Below are 17,586 nucleotides of genomic sequence, written 5' to 3'. Positions count from 1 at the left end.
AGTCCTAGTACCTGGATCCTGAGTGCTGGCTGACCCAAGTCAGACTAATTTGGGAGTGGATTGCGGGGAGGGCAGGTTGGGCTCAAACCCGAGTCAGCGGCCGGGCTGAGTGTGCAGTGTAGATATACCCTAAAGGGGGTGTGGCTGTTCAGAATCTGCGGGACCCTCACCTTTTAAAAGTAAAATGGGCACCTTCGTAGTATCTCAAGTTGGGCTGGGTACTTCTGAAAAGCTTGGCCTTAAAATATAATCCTCCCCAGCTCCGTCCTAATCATTTCATATGATTACTCCAGCAGTCCGATCTCCAGATGAACAGAGAAAGCACACCCCTACAAACTGCTTAGATCATAATATAAAGCTGGGGGGAAAATAAAAGACCAAACCATATGCCACCTCCTAAGTTCCTTTCTTATAGGGGGTGAAATTCATCCCTCTGCTGAAAATCAGCACAAGGCCCCAGGCACCGCTCCAGTCAGCAATTCCCAAACTTTTGGAAGCTGAAATCCTGCCCCTTCAGTAACCAAATCAAACACACACTCTTCCGTATCTGTACCCCACCCTCAGCTGGCGTTAAAGGCAGATATAACTTAATGCAGACATCTGTTTCCCCAAGTCTAGTCTCTGGCATGTCCCATGCACCTTCTCCTTTCTTACATGCTTTGAACAGTGAAATAGTTAATGATATTGCCATCTGGAGTATCTTCCTTGGCATCCGAGTTAGCACCAGCACAGACAAATCTGAGAGAGCATTTCCAGCTCTCTGCAAACTCAGGCAGACAGATGCTCTGGTCACATTTAGAAAGTTTGCTTCTCAAGCATAAGCGCTAGAGATGTCCGCTTTCATTTTTAAAGACTGCCACTGTAACTGATAAGCCTGTCCATGCTCTCTGGCTAGTCCTTTGTGTCTTCACCAACTCTAGGGGCAGGTCAGACTCCAGGCAAGATTGGTTTAAGTGGCGCATAAGCCCTTGTGCTGACCTTCTGCACAGGGATGAAATTCACCCACTTCTAGCAATTCACTCTTCTTCTCTGCCACCACATTTTAACCCTTACTTTAATCTGTTTCACTTTGCAGGTTCCAGGCTACATCAACAGCCCACACTTGAATTGCCTGTTTGCCAGACAGGTGGAAATACAAATATTTAGCGCTTTATTCACTCAATAACTTATGCAAACTGATCCCAAACTTTGTTTTTGTTTGTTTTTTTTTTACATGTTTTCTCAGCATCTAATAAGTTTCATTGAAAGTGCAATGTGGGTTTTTTCTTTTTTTAATACTGAAAGCTCCTCTCCTAATGGCTCCCCCCCCCCCCCCATGTGAATCCCAGCAGCTTGTGTTTTGCGGTTGTTGTTGGTTTTTTTTCAGAGCCCTCTAACTCTATTCCTGACTATAAGCACAAAAATAACAGCCAAGCACCAGTCTATTCAACAGTCTTTCAGCGCTGCCGTGAAGAATCAAAAATCAGCCCATGAAACTGTCAGAGCATCGCTTGGTCCCACCTTCAGTGGGAGGGGAAAGGACATTGCTAAAAGATGTGCTGGTCTTCAAGCTATATGATTTCCTCTTTGGAATTTGATCCAATTTAGGGGCTGATGATCAGGATCACTGTCAGAGCAAAACACTCGTTTAACACCAATGTGTTCGGCTTAACTGGTTTTTAATAGAACCAGAAAATATTGATGTCCGTGGCTCTATACAACTTAATTAGCCGAGCTTTAAGATGGGAATATTCGTGAGCGATAGAGGGTCTAGCTGTTCGAGAGCGGAACTCCCGAGTGCTAGTCCTGCCTCTGACTTAGATTCCTCTTGCAGCTTGGTCTTAAGTGCTTTCCCGAGTCAAGGCCTTAGGCCTACGTTTTAAAAGGTCTCCACCAATTTTGGGTGCCCAACTTGGAGGCACCTCGGGGGCTGATTTTCACAGGTGCCAAGCTTCTGAAGTTCGGGGACGTGGCCCAGCTGAAAATCAGGCTCTTGATGTCGGAAGTTGAACACCCAAAGTTAGTAGACTATTTTTCAAAAGGGTGGCCTCCCTGCCTCGGTTTCCCCAGCTCATAATAACGTGCCTACCTCACAGGGATGTTGTGAGGATTAGCATTCTGCAAAGAGCTGTCTGTGCTATATAACAGGACTTTTAGAAGGAATGGATTTACCCAGTGGTCTCGATACTTCTTCAGGTGCACGATGAAATGCACAACACAGCAATCAACAGCGTACTTAGGAGGACATATTAATGGCCAATATCTTCAGAACTGAATAGTGATCTTCAGGTGCCTCAGTTTGGAGACACCTTAATGTGGCTTGATTTTCAGAAAGCGAGGCGCGCCTCTGAAAAACAGCCCCTTTAAAATCCTAAGTCACTTTTGAACAACTTTGGCCTGCGGCTTTAAGACCTGTCTCATGTAGTGTGTGGAACAGTTTTCTGTGACAAGACCAGTCCTGTAAGAGGTGATGCGTATAAACTACAGTCACGGTTGAAAGGGGATCTTCCTCCATATTTCTGTTAGAGATGCCAGTGTGGTACAAACACACACATAGGTGGGGTTTTTGTTTCCGTTTTAAGACAGAAAGCTAATTTAGAAGTCCTCAGCTATATCTCGGCAGTACTGTTCTAATACTGTGGAAATAGACAATAGCCCCAGAGACAAACCCCTAAAGGTGAATCGCCTAGCGATGATTCAGTATCCCCCCGCAAACACGTCTGAAGAATTACGGTTACTACCTCTTTCTGATTGAGGTGTCCTCCAGGAGAGAGCATCTGTCTTCACGAAACTCTACCTGCAATATGTTTCCTCTAAAGTGTACCCATGCCAGGAACTGATCCCATCCAAAGTCACTGTGGATACAGTCAGAATTGTTCTCTTAAGGCCCAGTCCAAAGCCTGTTGATGAACAGGAGGACAGCCTGTTGGCTTCAAAGAGCTACGGAGCAGGCTTTTAATAATGTGACCATAAAACTTTCAATAATGAGAAGTGGGGGCCTGAAGGATAAGGCACACACCACCTGCTGCAACAATTCCAACACATCCACAGCCAAGGGGAATAAGGCTGCTTTGACAGCAACTCGCTCTAAGTGAAATATGCTCTGGGAATTGAAAAGTCTCTTCAAAGTGTTCGTCTCTGGATCTCTCCCCTACGTTCACCTTTGAAACTAGTCCCCTGGTACATTCCCCAGAAGAGCAAGCAGCTGATTTGTCTTTCATCTATGGGGGGCATTGCTCCCCATTACCTTTGGCTTACAGGCAATGGGCCCAATTCATCTCTTTACTGGAGTAACTCCCACTGAGCTCAGTGCAGTAACCCTTGATTTTTGACCGTACACGTGAGAGCAGGAGCTGCCCAGGATGTAAGCTGGCAGAGAATTTGGTCCATAGCTGTACAAAGCAGGATGTCGGCCATAAGGGGAAGGACTAAATCTTGGAACAGCAAATGAATCATTGGGGCCTGACTGGATGTGCAGCTAACTGTCACTACAGCTGTTTCAGGATTCCTATCAATGAGAGTGACAGTAAGTTATTGATACAGTGGACAAGAGCTGCTATGGTTTGGTACAGAGTATAAACATCAGTGTGGTTTACCAAGTGGCTTGGATTGAGAGCACGATAACTGAGAAGTAGCCAAGGACTGCAGAGCTTGCTAGCCTCCCCTTTTAAACAGCCTTGTTTTGTGAAGGGCCAGATGGCTTGTGGGACCTGGTAGTGGGATACGGAGCTTCTTAAATTCTAGGCTGCTCCTACAAATTCAGCCCATGTCAGTAGCCATGGAAAGCTATTGTTAGCCATCTAACAGCTGTTTGGTGAGTCTCTGCCCCAGTGACACACACTGCTATTACGATTTCTGGTAGTCTCTAAGGCAAGGCGCAGGTTTGAATGCGCTACGGCAACTGGATTCCCCTCTGGAGCAGAGTGAAAGACACTAGCTGGGCTATGTGTTGTGGGAAGCTTGCCTTGCTGTTGTCCCAGTGGGAGGGAAGACGTTGGTCTCCAAAGGTCCCAATCTGGTGCCTTTTTATCAGCATTAAATTCACCCCAAAATTAGGAAAAATAATCTAAGTTTGTGTTGGGAACTGTAGGTGCTCCCAGTTGTTTCATATTTGTATGTCCCAACATGCTTGTGAGTTAGTAAATTGCAACCACACCTCTTTGTGTATCGTTGCTTAGCTATATACATGCACACTCTGGTCAAAGGTGAGAAGGAAACTGTATTGCATTCTCTGTTTTTTGCTTCATGTGCTACGCTCTTTTTGGCCAGTTTCTGAAAAGTTTTAGGCCTGATTTGCATTGAAAGCAGAAGATATTCTGGATGAAGCTGTGAAAGCTGACCTATGGAGATAAATCAGTTCTTCTGCAGAAAGCTAGTCCGTGCTCTTCCACTGATTTTCCTCCTGTACTGTGTTGCTTTCCTTGGTATTTTATAAATGAACTGCAGATGCTGATTCAGTTTTTCCAAAACCTGAAACTAAAACTTTTGTGCTATCCTGAGGGAGGGTGTCTTTAGAACTGCCAAATGCATTTGTTGACATGGAACAGTTTGTCGAAATGGAGATGCTGCCATCCTTTCTATGAGCACATACTGAGGTGAGGTGAAGAGGGGTTAAAATGGTTTGCCCTGAACTGGAGTCTGTCTGATGTACGGTTCAGATCCTGACAGTCTCTGCATTTTTTTTATTTTTTTAGTCCTGTTTGTACATTGAAAGCTAGAAACTTACATAAAGCTACTGTTTAGCTGAGGCTCTGAAAGCCTGTTGCAAAAGCATCTCGTTTGCCTGCTAGTGTTCCTACAAAGTGAAGGGGCATTATTGGTCAGCAGGCCAGGTTCCAGTCAGAGGAACAAGCACGCTCCTTTTAGATTTGTGGAAATGCAGAGTGCCTCCATCTAACTCAGTGTAAAATCCAGAATAATACCGATGACCACACTGGATTTACACTAGTTTAAATGAGGGCAGAACCTGGCCTTGAATTGGTGACATTTCACACAACAGAGTAGGAAACACACCATTTTGTTTGTTGCAAAAGGCACATCTATTTTTGCAAGCTTTTAGAAGAAGATTTTAACTGCCAGTTACAACCTAATCTCGATCACTCACACAGCTGCAGATCTGGCATCTGACTCTAGAAGAGTTGCTCCAGGTATACCCCGCTGATAGAAATCAAATCTGGCCCTGTGACTTTTTAAAAAATCACTGTCAGGTTAAATCATATTTTAAAACCTCACAACATGAATTTCTGTATTGTTAGATGATTGTAACTGGAAAAAAAAATTAAAAGTCAAGTTCACATTTCACTATTTATGTAGTTTTGATTACTTTGTATGTTTCTCTCAGCTTTGACAGTGAAAATAGGTCATTTTCCCCTTTTGGTTTCTAGTCAGTTTCAGTTTTATGTTCACTGCTACTAGCAACACTGCAGTGTATTGCAACCCAAATACTGCAGGGGGATGTAATGTTTATGTGGTGGTTTTTGTTTTTTGTTTCAATTTTTTAAATTTTATTTTCTATCTACAGGTGGATATTGGTTTTTAAAAGCTTATTTTTAAACAAAACCTGAGTTTTGGATCCCAATTTGACCTGACAGGTCACTATTAAATGAAAATCATCCCCTCCCTACCAACCTCTCTGGTCCGTGGTATCTGTGCTAAACCCTTTCTTACCATGCTCTGCATGTCTGTTTGCGCTGAGAAACAAAGTAAGGACCAATATTCTGCAGTCTTTAAGCGAACCAAACTTCCCATTGACATTAACAAGCACCCCGCTCTTACTGGAGTCAAGGGCCAAGTGTGATATGCTCATTTTAAGGCCCTGATCCTGCCCCATTGAAGTCAATGGGAGTCTTGCCACTGGGAACAAGCTTTAGCACTAAAAGCCTGAAGCCACAAGAGGCAGGAGGGGCCTGATTCTCTGTCCTGCACGTTGTGCACTCATTTACATGAATGCAAATATTGCCAGAATGGCAGTGACTTTACATGCTTTAAATAACTGCACATGGTGCAGGATGATGGAGAATGACAAGGACATTTCTTCACACATGAGTAGGAGGCAGCAAGGCACCTGTACTTGTGCATTTATTTATCCTCAAGAGTTTCCCAATGAGCAGAAGCAATTGGGCAAATCAAATGGAAAAGAGAGATCTGGAACAGTCTTAGGCAGAGACCAGAATCCCTGTGGATAAAATAATCCTGAAAAACAACTCTCATTCAATGCTGCAGAAGCCTGATGGCTTTCTCTGCTCTGCTAAATCCTCTCTTTGCTGAAAGAGTTCTGGAGAACTCTTTTACTTCCTGGCTGTTTTGGAGAACTGGGTCCTGGACCTCCATCACTTGAGCGCCCCAAATTCCCATGGAAGTTTGCGGTGTGCAAGAAATGGAGGATCTGTGGATATTTTTTTTTTCAATTTTTTTTTTTTTAAGCCACAAGTAAAAAAAAAAAAATGGCAGAATGGGTAAGAAGGAGGGATGCTTTGCTGAATGAACTTACTCAGCTATCATAAATTTGGAAAAGATCAACTGTTGGCAAAGAGGAAAAAAAAAAAAGCACAGGACTTATCACAAGAATCTGGCTCAGTTTTCCAATAACTTGATTTTTAAATAAGTAAGTTGATGATGTAAAATTCTAGCTCCTGCACAAACTATGGATTTCACAGCTGGCCTGTTGAAAACAATCACTCTGATAGAATAGCTGGGCTATTCTGATGTTACCTAAAAAAAAAAAATTTTTTTTTAAAGCAAGAAATGCATTGCATATGAAAAGGTATCATGGCTAAAGAAACTGAGCACTGGGAAGCCATAGCGATAGCTATTCGGTGCATCCCTCTTACTATAAATCCAAATACACTGAAATGTATTTATCATAATCTCTGCTGTACTGAGACACTGTTTGTAGAAAATTTACAATTATATTCTTCTGTGCAAAAGGATTTTATGGGGGTGGGGGAGTGTCTGTGGAACAGTTGTACAGAAATAGCCTTCTTTCTCTTTTACACACCTTAACTTTTCCTACACAGTGTGTGTTTGTTTGAAAATAAAATAAAAGTTTAAAGATTTTTGTCTGACTGCTTGTATGAAGAGAGACTATCATGTTTTGTAAAGTGGAAGGTTGGACTGTCCCTCTGTGTCTCCCGCCCCCCCCCCTTTACAAATAAACTTTAACTACTCTTCCATAATTTTCAGTTCCTACTAGTAAATGTTTATACAGAACATAAGATGCTCAGGTGGATGAAAAAGGTGACATTCTCATTCATGAAAGATTCATCATCTCAGCTTCCCCTACCTGCTCCCCACTGCAGATTGACCTACAAACTAATTGGTCTGGTAAATCTAAATTAAATCAAGGACTGGCATAGGCTTTGTACAAGGAATAAAAGCTGTAAAAGGGAGTCATGCTAGGCAGGGTAGCCTTCTAGACCAGAGCAAATACAGTAGAACCTCAGAGTTACAAACTCCTTGGGAATGGAGGTAAGAAAAATGCTGCTTTCCCTTTATTTATTTTTAGTAGTTTACATTTAACACAGTACTGTACTGTATTTGTTCCTTTTTTCGTCTCTGCTGCTGCCTGACTGCGTACTTCCAATTCCAAATGAGGTGTGTGATTGATTGGTCAGTTTGTAACTCAGATTCTACTGTAGAACGATCCTGAAGACCTCCCCCTGCTCATTTCCTGTTATTGGTTTAGTAGTGGAACCCATTAACCCTGCTAACAATATAAAACCAGAATTTCTATCCACAAGAAGGCTCAATGCCTGTTGCTGAGCGACAACCCAACAGTTCCTAAGTGAGTTGTTCCAATGGTGAAATACCCACCGTGTTAGAAATTTGCAATTTATTTCTAGTCTGATACAGAATGGGATTTCTTTAGGTGATAAATGGAGCAGCATGTTGCTAATTCCCTTGACTTTCTACCTAAGGCAGTTGCATCAGCTATGGAGGTGGGTAGGGAATCAGATTAATAAATATAAGTGCCATAAAATAACATCTAGACCTTCAAACCATTTTGTTCTCTTCCTGGCAATAAACATTTCCTGCTTTATCATACTAGCATCCATTTCCTCTGTTGGATTTTTGAAAGATCTGATCTATCAAGCAACACACATTTGCATGCAATGTTTTTAAACAAATATGCCCTAAAGTCTAGTACCATTGGCTGTGAATTACTGGAGCTGATTAAATGCGTGCAGTTAATGGACTCCCTAAACTCTTTACACCAGCTAAAATTTTAGTAAAATCAAGGTGAGGTCAGAATTAGGCCCTTAATCTATTAAGAGGGGTTATCACAAACATTTTAATCCTGCGCCAATTTCAACTGTGCTTTCTCTTTACTTTGGTGGAAAATAACCTGGACTATTAACACTTTACTAACAACAATGATACCGGCATGCTTGCAACTTAAAAGTGACAATGTTCAAGTTGGGGATCTCCAAAATTTGGCCTGTTGCCCTGTACTTAAAGTTGACACCAAGAACTCATGAGCAGCCCTACAATAATGCTTCCATTGGTGGTTCTGCATTGTGTTGGTGCAGGGGTGGCCAACCTGAGCTTGAGAAGGAGCCGGAATTTACCAATGTACATTACCAAAGAGCCACAGTAATACGTCAGCAGCCCTGCCGATCAGCGCCTCCCCCTCCATCCCTGCATCTCCAGATCAGCTGTTTTGTGGCTGCAGGAGGCTGGGGGGGTGTGAAAGGGGAAAGAGTGAGGGCATGGCAGGCTCAGGGGAGAGGGTGGGAAGGGGTGGAGTGGAGGCAAGGCCTGTGGCAGAGCCAGGGCTTGAGCAGTGAGCATCCCCCAGCACATTGGAAAGTTGGAGCCTGTAGCTCCAGCCCCAGCGTAGGTGCCTATACAAGGAGCCTCATATTAACTTCAGAAGAGCCACCCCTGTGTTGGTGCAAGTGGCAGTAACTCCACTATGTTTAAGTAACAACCCTTTTCTTTTTAAAGCTATAAAAGCCGAGATCAGTCTGTTACTAACTGTTATGTTCGCTACAGGCAAAATCGATTTCGTTCACGCAGGGGAACAGACTAGATGGTCTACAAGGGCTTTTTCAGATCTACCTGCTGAAAACTTTTGACCTTTAGCAACTGGCTATTTCGAACTGAGGGGGAAGACCAGCTTATCCTGTGTTTTAGCTTAGCTACGTATCTGAGCACCTCACACTGTTTAATGTATTTATCCTCACACCACTCTGTGAGGTAGGGTGGCCCTGTTGTCCCCAATGTACAAATGGGAAACTGAGGTACAGAGAGGCTGAAGGCCATGTCTAGCAAAGGAGGGACTTGAAGCTAGGTCTTCTAAATCCTAGTCTAGCATCCGACGCACTATCCCATCTGTGTTCTCTGTTGGGAGGCGAGGAAAGCAATTGGGGTACAGTGGCACTGCCAACCACTCTCTGTCCAGGTCAGCGTGACTTCTCTTGTTAAAGCATGCCTCAGAACAGGGGCTGAAATGACACTCACCTTTAGAAACAATGGACTTTCCCAATAAAGCACCGGAGTAGATACTGATTTGTAAAGAGCATTTACTACAAATTTCACTGGAGGCACTAGCGCGATTGAGTGCTACTGCCAGCTGCTGACAACAGAGACTGCAGCTGCTTAACCCTGAACACGGAGTTCATCTTCAGCTGTGTTCCTAGAGAAGAAAGAAAATCAATTAAACAGCATTAGCTTAGCTTGCTAATCGACAAAACTATGTATGTTTTACTGCCATACAATAACATCATATGAACAGCCATGCTGGATCAGACCAATGGGCCATCTAGCCCACTATCCTGTCTTCCAACAGTGGCTGGTGCCAAATGCTTCAGAGGAAATGAACAGACCAGGGCAAGTTCGACTGATCCACCCCTGTCGCTGGGTGCCAGGTTCTGGCAGTTGGATATTTAGGGACACCTGGAACATGGGGTTGCATCCGCCTGACCATCTTGACTAATAGCTAAGTTTATGGAGGAGAGGTCCATCAATAGCTAATTCTTTTTTGAACCCAGTTGTACTTTTGGCCTTCACAACACCGCCTGGCACCAGTATTTAATTCACATATAAATATCATCTCTACCCATCACAGATGCATGTTCATATAAAAAAAATCAGAAAGGCTTGAGTCTCATTTGATTAAGGTCCATTTGTATCCCTCTAGCAGTGCAAATGGGCTTTAAAGGGGTTGTAAATGCCAAGGCTGCAGTGTAAATGTAAATCAAACGCTAATTTGGTGCCTCTTTCACTTTACGCAATAACAATATTAGATTCTAACCTCCTTAAACAGCTTAAAGTTTGCATGCCTACAACAGTCTAGGAGGTGGAACACAGAAATACATGATCACTAGGGTCAGCAAATTTTGGTGAGTTTTAATTTAAAGAAGGCTTTGTCCAGAGATTATGTAATGGCCATGTTCAGAAATTTAAAAATAAATAGGCCCTGATCCTGCAAACATTCATGCTGGGTGTCCCATTAAACAAATGCATAGTGTTTCTACAGTGAGGCCTGCAGCATCTCAGAAATGCATCTTGCAGAAACTTATGCCCATTATAAGTAGCTTCAACAACTGGAATGAATCAGGAGTAATAAGGCTGGATTGCTTTTACTCTGCCCTCATTCCTGCAGACACCCACCAAAGTGAAAACTGATTAACCGCCTACAATCAGGCCCATTATTATTAACAGCTCAAAGAAAATTGATTCCACCAATTGCCTGTACTGTACAGAATGTACTGACAGTCATTATAGCAAAGCAGGCTAATGCCTGGTGATTTTGCTGGTTAACCATTGAAGTGGTTGAATCCACCATTGGACCTGATATAAATTCTTGTTTCAAACTGTCTTTTTCCCTTGATTTTAAATGCATCACTGTAATTATGTGTCATTTGTTCAGCACACTGATGCACTCATGGCTACGCAATACACAGGCACCCCTTACCTTGAAGCGCTTTGGTAACACACTGGCAAGAGTAGTGTGTCATACCTCCCTCTAGTGTATGATCCCCTAAAGCAGTGGTTCCCAAACTTGTTCCACCGCTTGTGCAGGGAAAGCCCCTGGTGGGCCTGGCCGCTTTGTTTACCTGCTGCATCCGCAGGTTTGGCTGATCGGGGCTCCCAGTGGCCACGGTTCACTGCTCCAGGCCAATGGGAGCTGCTGGAGCGGCCAGGATCGGCTGAACCTGCGGACGGGGCAGGTAAACAAACCGGCCCGGCCCGCCAGGGGCTTTCCCTGCACAAGCGGTGAAACAAGTTTGGGAACCACTGCCCTAGAGCATAGCAGCCTACTATTGCTACTAGCTAATGTGTTAGCTCAGAGAGATCAATGCAGAGATGCTGACCCCTGCTAATGACCCCTGGGTGGAGGCAGGGTCATTTACATTTAGAATCTGAAAGATTCACAGACGACAGGATGCACTGGGAAACCAGAGGCGGAAATATTTTAGTAGGTTGATTAAAAGATGCTTCCTTTAGCGCCCATAAAATGCCTTGTAAGATATGCATCCTGACACCCAGAATCCCAGCCCATGCATCCCTGGGCTCTGTGGCTGTGTGCTCCCAAACTCCCAGCACATGAATCCTGGATATCCTGCCTGTGCTTCCCTGTACTCCCAGACCATGCAGCCTGGATACCTTGTCCACGAACCTCCATTCCACACCCTTCCTATGGGCATGTGACAGCGCCAGCCCATCCTCACCTCCTTGAGCTGGGAGAAGGCCTTTCGGATGCTCTTCCACAGCCCCTTGAGCTCCATGCGGACTCGTATCCAGAAGTGCCGAGCCTGGCGGTACCGGGCCCGCCGGACATCCCTGACAGCGCACAGGTAGAGGTTGGGGGCATCGCAGGTCACCTTCGCATGGTCGCACTCACGGTGCTTGCGGCTGCACTTGCAGTGGCTGTAGCTGCAAGCTATGCGCTGGAAGCGCAGGGCGTTGTAGTCGTCTGGATCTAGCTGCAGGCCGGGCACCGTGTAGGCGATGTCCCGCACCCGGGACATGCTACCCATCTCACAGTTGCAATACCACTTGCTCCACGCCAGCCACTTGTAGTGGGTGTCTCTCACGCCGATCACTCCTCCAGAGCCCGTGGTGTTGCTCAGGATATCGTTGCCCGTGGTGACCTCATACCCTCCGTTGCTGCCGGCGATGACCTCATACTCTTCACCGTTGGCCGTGGTGAACTCATAGCCTACACCGTTGCCCGGGGTGACCACTTTCTTGCTTGAGGCCTCCAGGGTCTGCCCACCAACCTCGGGCGTGGTGGCCCGAGCCAAGGCATCGGAGAGTGTCGCCATGGCGGTCGGGGCTGTCATGCCACTGATCATGGTGGAGGATGAGCGGGCAGTGGCTTCTTGGGGCTGGTTGCGCCCCCCTGGGCCTACAGCCAGGGCCAAGGCCGCCTGCAGGGCCAGGAGCAAGGCCAGGGCACCAGGGAGCAGCCCCATCCTCATGGGGGGGTGAACCCCCCCCTTTCCGCAGGCTCCTCTGGGAGGGGACTAGAGTACCTCACAGGGGATGGGGAGACCCCAGGCTCCTAGGAGGGTTGGGGGGGGGGTGTGGGTGGAGAGAGACTCTCTCAAAGGCTCAGGCAGTTGGGAAGGCTTGGGGCTCCCAAGCCTCTGGGGAGAGGCTTGGGGGGGGCAGAATATCACTCAGAAGGGCTCAGACAGGTGGGGGGGTATGCAAGGGATCCCCCAGATTCCTAGGGGGCTGGGCTCTCTCGGGGGCGGGGGGCACAGGTGAGACCCCAGGGGGCAGAGTTGCTCTCTTGGGGAGGGTCTCGGGTTGCTGGGGGGATGCAGGGGAGAGGCCAGGCCAGGCCCCTGTGGGGGGCAGTCGCTCTCTTGGGGGGGGGGCTCAGATTACTGGGGGGCTCAGGGGAGACCCCAGACTCTGTGGGGGGCAGAGTCTCGGGCGGGGGGCCTCAGGTAGCTGTGGGGGGGCTCAGGGGAGACCCCAGACTCTGTGGAGGGGGGAGAAGAGTCTCTCTCGAGGGGGGGGCTGGATTCCCACAAGCTGTTGCTGGGGGGAGGGGGGGCCGCTGCCTTCCCCAGGCTCCCGAGCGTCGTTCGAATGCGGGGGGGGGGGGGCCGCAGGGCGCGGGGCGTTGGCTGGGCGGGGCGCGAGCCTGCCCCGGGGGAGGCACGCGCCTGCTTTGCACCGGCAGAGCCCTGGTGCAGCCGGCAGAGCCCCACCCAGCTGCGGGGTAAGTGGGGGGAGGGGTCGCATTGCAAGAGCTGGTGCAGCCGGCAGAGCCCCACCCAGCTGCGGGATAAGTGTGTGTGGGGGGGGGTACCATTGCAAGCCCTGGTGTAGAGGACAGACCCTCCCCCCCGCCGAGCGCTGGGGAGAAGGAGGCAGTTGCACGTGTTTTGTATGCGAGCGGGTTGCATGGCGCCTGTTAAGCCTGGCAGCACCGAGGAGGAGGAGGCATTTGCTGCTTTGCACGGCATGGGGTTTGGGGGCTGGTTGCATTTTGCAGGGCAGCACCCGCGGGGCGTGGGGGGGAAGAGGTGGCACACCCTTAGCCTGCTGCACCGGCAGGGTGTATGCATTGCCCCAGATGCAGGTTTGGCTTGGTGCCTGGACCAGAACGGGGCGGGGGAGGGAGGATGGCATCTGGTCTGGGAATTTGTGGCTTTTCAGGAGGGCCTGGGAGGGGTGTGGTGGATTTTTCAGGGGGCGCCGGCGAGTGGAGGTGCAGATTTGCAAGGGGTCCTGGGGGAGCGCGGCAATGTAGCTGCCGCTGTACCGGGTGCCGCGGGGGAGAAGCGGGTGCTGGTTTTGTTCCGTGTGCTCTAACGTGGCCTTTTCTAACCAAACCGCACAAAAGGCATCTGTGCCCTTTGCAGGTTCCCAGGGTGACAGAGGCCAAGCTCAGCTCCTGCAAAGGCCACACAGCTGCAGCCTTTGCCCATTGCCCAGCCCTCAGGAACTAACCACCCCCCGCGAGGGTCCCAGTTTCAGTGGTCCTGGAGAGCGACCCTCCCCTTACAACTCTATGCTCAGTGATTTACTCTGCCTCCCCTCCTTTTCTAACCCAAATTAAGCCATTTTGCAGCCATGTATTTTTGCAGAGCGAAGGACTGGGGCTCAGGCCTGTTTCAAATCCAGGCCGATTTCACCTAGCATGCAGCAAAGTATGCTCAGCGTTTGAGCTGCTCTGCACAGAGCACGTAGATGGACAAAACCATATGTGCATGCTACACGACATTCAAACAGAAACCAGCCTATTCAAGCATCAATGCCATCTGCTTGTGATAAGAGTGCCACCACCTCATTGAGGTTGTTGCCTACGCTAGAAAGGGTTTCTTGGTATTGCTGTCTCACAAACCCTCCGAGGAATGATGCAGTTTATACTTCTGCTGGTATAGCTTATAGCAGTTTCCTGAAGGGAATAACCTATACAGGCACAAGGGCTTGGTCTCTCTGCATTTACACTGGGGCTTTTGCTGGCAGACCTATGGCAGTTGGGGGTGTGGTTTTTTCCTCTGCCCTCCTGACATTAGCTACACTGGCAAAAATTTAAAGTGGAAACCAGGCCTTAGTGGGTTTTTCAAAAAAACACAGTGAAGAGCAGCAGAGACCCTGGGGAGAATGAGAGAGGAGCAGGGCACTGGGGGAGCAGGAGGCAGACTGGGGGGCAGAGGGCGGGAAACAAACAGAAGTAGACCGGCGGTGAAATCCCAGTGTGGAGGGGATAGCTGTCTTGTCTCCGATGGGTTAATAGAATTTATTATGTACGGAGTGCAGTAAGGTGCAGGTCTCTGCCCCTAGTAGCTTGCAATTTGAGACCTGGTGCGCGTAGTTTTTGGGCTGATAATATAATTATATCAGGAGTGTAATTTTTTACTGATATCATCATACCAGTACCACCCGCAATGTGGCCACAGGTATACTGGTATAGAGCTGCCTTATACACTAACTCCGCACTTAACGGTGTAGTTCTGGTCCTGAAATATGCAACTTTAAGTGAAACAATGTTAAATGAATCCAGTTTTCCCATAAGACTTAATGTAAATGCGGGGGGTTAGGTTCCAAGGAAATTTGGGGGGGGGCAGACAAAAGCCGTTATGTACTGTACGGTGCTGTGGTTGGGAAGTGCCCCAGCTTACTCACACAGGCACAGCCCGCTGCAGGCCAGGACGCTAGGAAGCACCTTCGCAGCAGCAGTGGCAGCTTATCCAGAGAACAGGCGCCGACTTTGCCGGGGGATGCTCCAGGCCCACCTCTTCCTGTCCCCGCTCCATTCCAGGCCCACCTCTTCCCACCCCCACTCCACCTCCTCTCCGGAGCACGCCGCATCCCCACTCCTATCCTGCCCCCAGAAAGTCCTAAGCACCGCCAAACAGCTGTTTGGCAGGCTTAGGACTTTCTGGGAAGGAGGGAGAGGAGGGGAGACATAGCGCTTCCCCGCTCCTCCCCCTCCCTCCCAGCGCTTTGGACTTTCTGGGAGGGAGGGGGAGGAGCAGAGACGCAGCGCTTCCCCGCTCTTCCCCCTTCCTCCCAGAAAGTCCTAAGCGCCGCCAAACAGCTGTTTGGCAGTGGGGGAAGCACTGGGAGGGAGGGAGGAGGCAGAGAAGAGGAACTTGTGCAGTGCTCCCTTGTAAAGTCGCTGCTTTTCCACAAAATCTTACATGCAGTGGACAGAGCAGGCAGCCAAACGACGTTATCAGGGAGCATTGCACAACTTTAAATGAGCATGTTCCCTAATTGAGCAGCGATGTAACTTTGAAACAACGTTCAGCGGGAGGACGTTAAGTGAGGAGCTACTGTACTGGAATAGCATATTCCCCTTCCTGCACAGGCATGAGGCCAGGCCTACGCTCAAAGTTAAGTCACCCACTGCGCCATTGTTCAGGGGTGTGAAAAATCCACCCCGCTGAGTGGCGTTGTTAAGCCAACCTAGCCCCCAGTGTAGACAGCGCTCTTCCGTTGACCTAGCTCCCGCCTCTCTCGGGGATGGGGATTAACTGCGCTGCCGGGAGAACCTCTCCCGTCGCTGGAGCGTCTACAGTGAAGCGCTCCAGCTGTGCCGCTTTAGCATTTCCAGTGTAGACAAGCCCTGAGTTAGACGGCTACAGCTGCCTCCACAGCCTGCTGTAACGGCTTTAACTCTGACTTAGGCCATGGCTGCACAAGATGCTCTGTGCCAACAGGAGAGCGTCTTCCTGGCGGTCTACTCAAACCACCTCTGCTAGCAGCCGAAGCCCGGTCAGCGGGAGACGCTCCCCCGCCGACAGAGCGCTGTGCCCACGAATGCTTGTGCCCGTGTAATTTGTGTCACTTGGAGGGTGGTTTAGTCACACCCCGAGCGACAGAAACGATGCCAGTAGACGCTGTAGAGTAGACATAGCGTAGTCTGCACTACGCAGTGTGGCTGCCGCAGTTGTGCTGGCTAGGCGTGTGAAAAAACCACACGCACCCCCCAGCTGACGCGGCTGTGCCAGCAGGTATCCCTGTATAGACGCAACGATGCTGACAAACGAGTGCTTGGGGGGGGACTTAGCTAATGCGTGGGAAGCTATCCCGGCAGCGCTCCGTCTGTCAGCGTACCCTGAGTCCCCACGCGGGGCTCTGCCGGCAGGGCTAGGCCAGCAGAGCATTTGTAGTGTAGACAAGCCCCCTTCCGGGATAGTTGAAGTGCTACAACTTCTGTTTCTGTACAAAGGTACCAGTCCCACAATGACCTCTGTGTGGCCAGACCGACACAGTTCCCCATTGACTGGGGGCTCTGCACAGAGCTCATTGCAGGACTGGTGTCTAAGGCCTCGGTCCTGCAAACACTAATGAAAACAGTTAATCTAACATAAGAACGGCCCTACTGGGTCAGATCAAAGGTCCATCGAGCCCAGTATCCTGCCTTCCGACAGCGGCCAGTGCCAGGTGCCCCAGAGGGAATGAACAGAACAGGGAATTATCAAGTGCCCCATCCCCTGTCACCCATTCCCAGCTTCTGGCAACAATTGCTGTTGTCAACAGTTGCTGTTGTGATTGCAGGGAGAACGCCTGGGTTTTAAGTCCACCTCGCTGTGTGAGCTGAGCAAGGGAGTCAGGACGCCTGGGTCTGCACGGTTTTGATTTTTAGGAGTTAGCAAAGTCCTCCACTGTTGCATGAGAAACACGGAGTTCAGAACAGGTATGACGCCTGGCCACTGTCTACAATAAGCTCCACTTTTGCTGCCTTCTTCCCAGACACTGACCCGAAGGAGTTGGGATGCATGTGGTTGATCATTTTTGCCCATGGCCTAGAGCTTTGAAAATGCCTCCTGGCCACCGGTGTGGACAGAGAAACTGAGCTAAGGAACCAGACGTGTGTCCCGTCACTTTATTTCATTTTTGTAAACATCCAAATACAGTGCCTATAGCGTCAGCGGTAAACCGCATCAGCGTGTGAATGTGCAAAAGGTGCAAGCACCAGACCATGCAGGAGCCTTTTCAAAATAGTTACCACGGTGCCATGGGTGCTGCCCAGCTGTGCGGCATCTGCCGTGCCCTGGGAGGGATAGGATTTGGGGGGGGATGGTACCCAGACACTCAGGGGAAGGGAGTGCCATCTGCTGCTCTCAGGAAACCCCCTCCAGCTTACCCCAGACAATAGGCACGGCTACACTGCAATAGAAGACCTGC

The 17,586-nt window shown here is 48.6% G+C and overlaps 2 protein-coding genes across 2 annotated transcripts in view; one reads left to right on the top strand and one right to left on the bottom strand.

Moving 5' to 3' along the window:
- CDC42SE1 (CDC42 small effector 1) overlaps window positions 1-7,023 on the top strand; it is a 55,098-nt gene extending 48,075 nt beyond the window's left edge. Inside the window, exon 5 of the mRNA XM_074938138.1 lies at window positions 1,076-7,023. The gene's annotated coding sequence lies outside the window, so the exon portion shown is untranslated. The remainder of the gene's footprint in view (window positions 1-1,075) is intronic.
- A 4,403-nt stretch (window positions 7,024-11,426) lies between these two features.
- C24H1orf56 (chromosome 24 C1orf56 homolog) lies at window positions 11,427-12,434 on the bottom strand. Its single transcript, XM_074939011.1, has one exon. The coding sequence runs from the start codon at window positions 12,405-12,407 to the stop codon at window positions 11,427-11,429; it is 981 nt and encodes a 326-aa protein (XP_074795112.1). The 5' UTR covers window positions 12,408-12,434.
- Window positions 12,435-17,586: the final 5,152 nt, after the last annotated feature.

The sequence above is a fragment of the Natator depressus genome, chromosome 24, assembly GCF_965152275.1.
Source record: "Natator depressus isolate rNatDep1 chromosome 24, rNatDep2.hap1, whole genome shotgun sequence".
In the NCBI taxonomy this organism is placed as follows: domain Eukaryota; kingdom Metazoa; phylum Chordata; order Testudines; family Cheloniidae; genus Natator; species Natator depressus.
This window is presented reverse-complemented; position numbering and strand designations above follow the sequence as displayed.